This window comes from Pollachius pollachius, assembly GCF_949987615.1.
Source record: "Pollachius pollachius genome assembly, chromosome: 1".
Taxonomy (NCBI): domain Eukaryota; kingdom Metazoa; phylum Chordata; class Actinopteri; order Gadiformes; family Gadidae; genus Pollachius; species Pollachius pollachius.
In genome coordinates this window covers 28655386-28664200 of record NC_136934.1, presented here as the reverse complement: position 1 = coordinate 28664200, position 8815 = coordinate 28655386, and the positions used below count along the sequence as shown (strand labels likewise).

At 44.9% G+C, this 8815-nt stretch overlaps 2 protein-coding genes across 2 annotated transcripts; one reads left to right on the top strand and one right to left on the bottom strand.

The window, feature by feature from the left end:
• LOC307086730 (hairy/enhancer-of-split related with YRPW motif protein 1-like) lies at positions 1 to 1458 on the top strand (the record flags this gene model as incomplete). Its single annotated transcript, XM_079752038.1, has 5 exons — positions 1 to 83; positions 254 to 329; positions 457 to 540; positions 648 to 729; positions 852 to 1458. 5 exons carry the CDS (start codon positions 1 to 3, stop codon positions 1436 to 1438), a joined length of 912 nt encoding a protein of 303 aa, XP_079608164.1. The 3' UTR covers positions 1439 to 1458.
• A 3058-nt stretch (positions 1459 to 4516) lies between these two features.
• On the bottom strand, positions 4517 to 8142 carry stmn2a (stathmin 2a). Its single transcript, XM_079733324.1, has 5 exons — positions 8055 to 8142; positions 5837 to 5932; positions 5268 to 5440; positions 4989 to 5180; positions 4517 to 4888 (listed from the first exon to the last, which is right to left on the bottom strand). The coding sequence occupies exons 1-5, from the start codon at positions 8071 to 8073 to the stop codon at positions 4829 to 4831; spliced, it is 540 nt and encodes a 179-aa protein (XP_079589450.1). The 5' UTR covers positions 8074 to 8142; the 3' UTR covers positions 4517 to 4828.
• Between the last annotated feature and the right edge of the window lie 673 nt (positions 8143 to 8815).

Genomic DNA, 8815 nt, shown 5'->3' with positions numbered 1-8815 from the left:
ATGAAAAGAAAACACAGTTTTAGTTCATCTGACAGCGAAATGGACGACAATATTGAAGTAGAGAAATATGGAGACGAAAATGGGTATGTCAACTTTATTTCTAAATTGACAATATAATGAAATAATTGGGCCGGAATATTTGTCGTATTGTCCAGATTGGAACCAAACAGGACCTTCTTCAATGTTTTATTTCAAATGAGCAAATGATTCAAATGTATGATCTCATTAAAGCCCCGTGTTGTCCTGTGTTCAGAGCGTCCGACTCCCCCCAGGGGTCGCCGTCCCCTTCCACCACCACGCAGGTCCAGGCCAGGAAAAGGCGTAGGGGGGTAAGTGAGTCAATGTATGGCTTATTGTGAGTAATTGTGTTTTTGCTGGATGCGCTGAACAAAAGCACATACTTTGGCTTCTGACACACTGAATCCTCTCTATAATATCTGCATCGTTCCTCATTAGATTATAGAAAAAAGACGTCGGGACCGCATCAACAACAGTCTATCAGAGTTAAGAAGACTGGTGCCAAGTGCTTTTGAGAAACAGGTACTTAGCAACTGCCAACTGCCTCTAATAGTAATACTTGAAAGTAATGTTAAATGTTATTTATATCATCAAAGATATCAAAACATATCTTAAAAATAAATTCTCAGGGATCTGCAAAATTAGAAAAGGCAGAAATCCTGCAGATGACGGTTGACCACCTGAAGATGCTTCATGCTGCTGGGGGGAAAGGTGTGGTCATCCTTCATATTCACACACAAACATAACACCTTGTTTTTGTGCTTGAACACACAATACCCCTCACGGTTTAATCGTGCACAGATGATTCACTCTCTCCTAACTTTCGGCCACAGGTTACTTTGAAGCTCACGTTTTCTCCAAGGACTATCGCAGCCTGGGCTTCAGGGAGTGCCTAGCGGAGACGGCGCGTTACCTCGGCATCATGGAGGGCCGTGACAGCAGCGACCCCCTCCGGGCGCGCCTGGTGTCTCACCTCAGCAGCTATGGCTCTCAGAGGGAGATCCACAACGGGCTCGGACACATGGCCTGGAGCCCAGCTCATATAGCCCATCCCTTGCTCCTGCAACACCCACAGGCCAGGATGCCCCCGTCGAGAAACAGCAGTAGCAACACACCGTCCTCTTCCTCAACCACATCTTCCTCACCATCCTCCTCCAGCGAGGTCTCCGTGGCAACAAGGCACGGCCTTACAACCCCTGCTGAGTCCCACCGGTTACTGCCCCTGGGCCTGGCTGGGCACACGTCGAAGAGCTTCTCGCCTCTCCTCTCCTCTCTCTCCGCCTTCCCCCTGTCCTTCAGTGCTTTCCCCCTGGTCTCTCCGACGGTACTGAGCCCCATGCATCCCCACTCTCCCTCAGCCACCTCCAGCAGCGTGGCAAAGCCCTACAGACCCTGGGGTTTGGAGATAGGGGCCTTTTGAAGGCTGGACTGAAGGCCCTCAGCTTGGTGACCGTCCAGGAGGGACTGCCGGCCCGAGCTAGGCTGTTCCCACCTGCTTTTCTTTTCATATGGCATAAACAGCTTTTAGTTATTTAACTTTATTTAGCTAAATGGATGAGGAGATGGTTAAATGGTTATTTTATTTTGGGTCAACTATGCAATATTCCCAAGTTTAGGAGGGATATGATATGAGGACCTTGATTGATGAATCATACTTTATTACCCAACATAAACTGCCGGACATGCTCACTTTTGCAAATGTCATATTTTTACCAATAAAATACCTGAATTAATATGTATTTACTTAATTCCCAAGTAGTTTGTCTAAAAAACGACCTGGCGAGGAAGAAGATTGATTTTGATGTTCAAATGATTTTTACCACAATCGTTCCATTCTACATTTGTTATTTCTCTCAACCCAAAGAAACGACCCAGAAAGGACTACTTTCCCATTTTCCCATTCAGGGGGCCACCTTTTAATGAGTCTGTTAGCGACTCAAAAGGTTGTCTCTTGTCTGGCACTGTGTGCCAGGTAACCTGATCCTATCGCATTGTTGCCAACTTGAATACCCAGGAAATCATTAAAACCCAGAGGAAATCCTATACAATGTTCCTCTGACCTAACAAGCAGGGGTCGGTCTGCAATGGAGACAATAGTGTTAACCGGATAGAGAGATGGAAGGGAGCGGGAGGAGGCGGGCAGCACCCAGACCGTTGACCAGTAGGCTACGGTCAGATCAATTCTTCTTGGATTTGGTGCACCCGTTCGAATTCCCTTGATGGCTATATAACCACTGTCTTAATCTTGGGTTTCGCTGTTCGCAAACCTGCCCCTTTATACCTTAGTTTGAGTTTAGACATAGATGTGAGATCTTATTTAGAGTTCACCATAAATTATTTTTCCATTCTTATATGGGGACAATTTTCTGAAAACAGGATAAATTATAACAAAATGCATCTCCACTATTTCGAAACTGATACCTACGAATAAGCTGCACCTCACGCTTTTGTATTTGCACAATGCGCACAATTTCTAAACAGTCTAGTTAGGTCGTTACGTGACGCCTGCCTAGTGCTTTAGCTCCAACTCCAAAATAAATATATCAGCGCCATCTACTGGATGAATAGGATACGGCTTTTATTTATCTGGTGAATTTAGTTACTGTTAATGTAAATGTATTGTGCAGAGAGGTTCATTTTGGACCGTTTTCAGTGCGTATCATTGCAGTTCCAAAGTGATTTGATACTGATGCTTTAGATGACAGCCTTGCAGCGCAGTAACACCAGAGCACCAGGGTCATGTTGTGGAGGTCTGCTATCGGTGGATCTCCAGAGCACCAGGGTCATGTTGTGGATGTCTACTATCGATGGACCTCCAGAGCACCAGGGTCATGTTGTCGAGGTATTTTATCAGTGGACCTCCAAAGCACCAGGGTCATGTTGTGGAGGTCTGCTATCGGTGGACCGCCAGAGCACCAGGGTCATGTTGTGGAGGTCTGCTATCGGTGGACCTCCAGAGCACCAGGGTCATGTTGTGGATGTCTGCTATCGATGGACCTCCAGAGCTCCAGGGTCATATTGTGGATGTCTACTATCGGTGGACCAAAGCTTATATGTAGGTATGTCTTACTGGGGAAGTAATGGAATAAGGGAGTATCAATCGGAATCTTTCAAATAGTTTTTACTGTAGCTATTATTCAACCACTGGGTTTCATTGCAGGGAACGGCTGAAGTATGACCATAACGTGGAGCACTGCTCCGGATGTTTCAGGGAAGATTATTTCTGTCTTCTAACCAATAAACAGGCAGACTATATTGTTACTTTATAATTGGGGGGTACTTAAAATATCTCCTCCACATTTTGATGGGCGTAACAACCCAGGGGTGGTGGGAAGGTTCCATTAACTGAGCACTAGGTCATACATACCGCCTTATAATTGAATGATAGTATGTACTGTACACCGTTTGTACAACAGATTACACCATTGCTCCGGAGTAAATTGGTTATATGGTGTTAAAACATGGCGAACGCCTTCAGTTTTATCACTGAAGGGAAGGACCCTGTGTACATAACCCCACTCTTTTATTGAGAAGAGCTTTCACAGAGAGCTATGAAGGGTAACACAGGCAATAGAGTATGCAGGCAGGTGTCCGTGGGTTTGGATAGCAACCGCACAAAACAAAACAAAAAAACAACTTGTGCTGAGGGCAAAGCATCCTCCATCCATCCTCTGTCTTACCCCAAGAGAGCAGATGAAGCTGTTGATGCTTCACTTTGATGCCCTACACATCTGGCTGCATGCATCCACTTTCCCTCCCTCTTTCACGCACGCACGCACGCACGCACACACACACACACACACACACACACACACACAAGCACGCTTTGGTTTCAAACTATAAATGTCAAGATTGGAGCCACAGCACATTTCACTTTTCATAACACCATTTATGGTACCAGGATGATGCAACTCCAAATACTGTGTACTGTTTAACAGAGTAGATCAGTGGAGTGACTACGCATGTTTGTGTTCTTTTGGCATTAACTCAAAGTGAACAGGAATGGGCAAGTGAATAAATAGCTGCTCAGTTGGGGCAACACATTCCTAACCAGAATAAAGACCATCGTGATCCCTTCAAGCGAGGGGGCTCTTTGAATCTATGCATGTAGGATTATTGGTTACAATACCTGTAAGCATGTGCAACAAGAGTGGCTGTGTTTCTGTGATGGAGACCAGGTGATATCTTGGGGAGTTTGTAACAACAATTTGCATTCTTTACAAAGGGACAGGAAATAAATCATCATCATCATCATCCTCATCATCATCATCATGACATCAAAAAACATTGCAAATGTCTGTCTTAGACCAACTCACAACACTGAAGGCTATTCACACGTAAACAGCAAATCTCAACATAAAAAAACAAAAACATTATAACTTCAGAGAGAAAGAATATCATTCAGGTAGAGTCGGACATCAGCATCCTTTTACTTTACTTTACTTACTGTAAATAAAGAGAGAGAGAGAGAGAGAGAGAGAGAGAGAGATTCAGATCGATTCGAAAGAGAATCAAATAAATTATATACACACCATAAACCAGATTTCTGTCTTGTGTTCTCTTAAATCTATTACATTCATTCAATTTCCGATATAAGGGTCATCCATGATTGCATCCATTGATAATTGATAATACTGATGGAGGAGGAGTGAGGTTGGGTGGGGGGGCTGAGTGGGACAGTGTTGTCCTCAGCCTCCAGAGGTCCAGCGTGGGATGCCTGCTCAGGAGCGTCTATGAAGGGGGGCAGGGACGGGGCTTGAGGTGGAGACGGAGACAGACTCCCAAGTCCACCCCAGTGTCACCGCAGGGCTCATGCTGTCAGCTCTTCCCGGAGTTCCTTGTTCCTCCGCACCACCTCTGCACGCCTCTCCTAGGGGAAGATCAGACCAGACTTTCATACACATGGAAAAGAGTTTGTTGCCTTTATATGAATCCTTCCTGTATGTGGCTCATGTTGTGTTGTTGTTTACCTTCTCCTGCAGGCGCTCCATGATGGCCGCCAGGTAGGCCTCGCGGTTCTCCTTGATCTGATCCATCTTCATCTGGAGCTTCTCCTCGGCCATCTTGCTGAAGTTGTTGTTCTCCTCCACGGCTTTCATCATCACCTCCCTCTCGTGCTCTCGCTTCTCCGCCAAGGCCCTCAGTACATGGGCCTCCTGAGACTAGAAGGAGAGAGGAACAAACCCACCGTTTATGGAGCCATTCTTGAACTTTGCTGTTATTTACTTTGCTTCTTCATGTTTACGTACCCTCCTTCGCTCCTCGGCCGCCTCCAGTTTGTTCTGGATGTCCTCCAGGGAGATGTCCCTCTTTGGGGGGGACGGCAGGCTGTGGACAGCGTCTGACACCGGGGAAGGAGGCTTCAAGATCACCTCAAAGGCCTGGCCAGAAGCTCGCTTGTTGATGGGCTTCACCTCCATGTCTGCTCACACGTTGAGAGAGACACAGTTGTATTGTACTGTATTAGTACAGGTTTAATCTTAAAAAAACGTTGAACTAAAACCCTTAATCTGAAAAAATTTAAACTAAATGAGTTAGTTCAGATTTAAGGGGGGAGGAATGTAGTCGAGTGGTATACTGACATCCGATCACTAGGGGCAGCAGTGCTATTGCTGTCTACAAGAACCTACCTATCCTGAGCTACCCCCGTTGATGTATGAGAGCTATGCTGAAGTGCCATCTGTTCCTGGGTTGACAATAAATATGTCAAGAGTAACGTCTGTCCGGCTAGTCAATCTCAGTATACCCAATATACTACACATACATTCATACATATATTTCTACTGGAGTTTCAGTATGAATTGTTCAGGGTCCGTACCTTCAAACTGTCCAAGCAGCTTGTTGTGGGTCTCGGGGTAGAAGCAGGAGCAGATGAGGGAAAGGACGGACAGCTCCTTCATCTTCTCCTTGTAGGCTGAGGGGACAGGATATTTACTCAACTCAATAATAGATGAGGAAGGAGGGGTTATACAAAAAAGTACTTCGTTCTGGAGCATCTTATCCTAGCTATCTTTGTTGTATACAGGGAATAGGTTAACCTAACAAGTGTCAGTGCTTTTCTCTTTCTTCTGACAAATTTATTATTGTCAGTCCTTTTGGATAAAAGCGTCTGCTAAATGCCCTAAATATGAATGTAAATGTAAATGTAAAGGTTATACAAATGAGATGAGAGGCTGTAGAGTCATAACATACATCTATCCGATGATATTAAAAGACTAATTTCAGTCAATACATTTTGTATGATATTTAATACCCATGTCATTCTCTATTGGTCTTGGCCTCTGACCAAAACATATCACTGTATCCTCTGTCTTGATTCAGTCTTTATTACACCAAAGACCTTGGTTTTTGGTGAAAGCATGACTGTGTTTAGTATGACTGAACCAACCCCTATTGCATTTTTTTATATTGTTTACGTATTCATCTATACTCATAAGGATGGTTACAATCCTCCAGCACATGTACAGTAAACGGTTCCTTTCTCCCGCTGTGCAGTGTGTTTGGAGAGGTGGAAAAAGTCCTAACCACAGAGGACTGTCAGCCCAGTGTTGCAAGACACAAGAGAAGCAGGTCCTCGCTGCTGTCCTCCACCCTGCTCTATAACCCTCTATATAGCTATATAGCCCTCTCTACCTCCACCCTGCTCTTTAACCCTCTATATAGCTATATAGCCCTCTCTACCTCCACCCTGCTATATAACTCTCTCTACCTCCATCCTGCTATATAACCCTCTCTATCTCCATCCTGCTATATAACCCTCTCTACCTCCATCATGCTATATAACCCTCTCTATCTCCATCCTGCTATATAACCCTCTCTACCTCCATCCTGCTATATAACCCTCTCTACCTCCATCCTGTTGCATAGCCCTCTCTACCTCCATCCTGCTATGTAACCCTCTCTACCTCCACCCTGCTATATAACCCTCTCTACCTCCATCCTGCTATATAACCCTCTATATCTCCACCCTGCTATATAACCCTCTCTACCTCCATCCTGCTATATAACCCTCTCTACCTCCGTCCTGCTATAAAACCCTCTCTACCTCCATCCTGCTATATAACCCTCTCTACCTCTACCTTGCTATATAGCCCTCTCTACCTCCATCCTGCTATATAACTCTCTCTACCTCAACGCCATGATAGCACAAAGAGGCTCATAAAAACACCCAATGACTTCTTCTGGACGTACCTTTGGCCTTTGTGTATCCGTTCTATTGAAACCAGATCAGGGCTTCTAGTCCGAATAGGTTGGTTATATGCCCACTTCTTGAAGAAAATAAGCATTGATAAAGATGGTATTTCGTATAGCCTCAATATAGTCTATAGAATGATGTGTCATAAGGTAGGTCCTATGCTCCCTAAGCTATTTCCATGGATGAAATGTTTAATTTCTATTAGAGTGCCATATAAAATGTGTTTTTCTCAAATAAACAAATGTCGTTTGAGGAATTGAGGTTGTGTTCAGGATATTCAGATGACACAGATTATGCCCTAGCGACTGTAGGCTTGAGCTGGATGGTCGGCCTCCCTGTTCTTAGGGTGGGGTCACTCTGCGTTATGCTGCGGTACCTCCACGGCCCGGACCACAAAATGACCTAGACTACACCAGGACCTAGACCACCACGGGACCATATCGATTACATAAGGAGCATTCACGCATTTATAGAAAAAAGCCGTATGCTGATTTTTTATGTCCAAAGCAGGCGAAGATCCGCAGAGAACGTCTTTGTTCCCAGAATGTATGTTAACATCCATCGTCATTTAAGAAATACGTCAAAACTCCGAATATCTATTCTCAATTGAGCCACCTTCAATCCATTTACAAATAGGCCTAGAATATTTATTGCTGGAATATGTTTGTATCTTCCACCGACCGGGCTACGCTACAGGCCTACTAAAGGATTCTGCTCACGACGTCCTATTCAGTCCGCCCATATTATAACTTACATTTCATAGGCCTATAATAATAATAATAAAAATAATAATAATAATAACAATAGGTATTATCATACATATCATTTGTCAAATGCTTACCGGTCGCTGTTTTGGCCATGGCTGGTGCTTCTCGGCGGAGGATGCGTGTGTTGAGCTGGGCGGGAGGCTCTCTAAGGCACTGAGTCAGCGGGAGAAGTGATGGAGGAGGAGGAGCTGCGGCGGGAGCGCGCAAGAAGACTCTCCTCTGACGCGGACTGGAGCATCATAAGGTGGAGGAGGAGCATCAGGAGGAGGAGAAGGAGGAGCATCAGAAGGAGGAGGACTAGAGCATCAGGAGGAGGAGGATGACTGGAGTATCAGGAGGGAGAGGAGGAGCATCAGGAGGAGGAGGACTGGAGCATCAGGAGGAGGAGGATGACTGGAGTATCAGGAGGAAGAGGAGGAGCATCAGGAGGAGGAGGACTGGAGGTCATGTCCAGGATCGTATCCTGCTCCAACATCTATTGATTGAACATAACATGTAGGACAGAAATGCTGCTCTCAGCAGAGGGGCGTCTTATTGGTCAGCATGTGGCGTATTGGCCACAGTTTAAGGATGGAAGAAAGCAGGAATCCTATCATTGTATTATTATATATTATATAGCGGCCATTCAAATAAGCACAGTGGTTAATCTCGATGTTACAGGGGCGTACTTTGAACACCCTGGAACTTCAAAGATGTGTAAAGGTGTTGTGTTGGGATGAACCCCATAACCATTGTAGTCTGGTAGCCATTGGGGTGAACCTCGCAGTTGGGTATAAACAAAGTTTTATTGCATTTTCTTGTTGTAATATAGTTACTCATTCAGAATCAAGATGAT

Bases quoted from the DNA above. Each gene is read 5' to 3' on its own strand.
- stmn2a (XM_079733324.1), bottom strand. The intron at 5,441-5,836 runs GTACGGACCCTG...ACGTGTGAGCAG, and splicing joins GCTGCTTGGACAGTTTGAAG to ACATGGAGGTGAAGCCCATC. The intron at 4,889-4,988 runs GTAAACAACAAC...ATCTTCCCCTAG, and splicing joins TGGAGCGCCTGCAGGAGAAG to GAGAGGCGTGCAGAGGTGGT.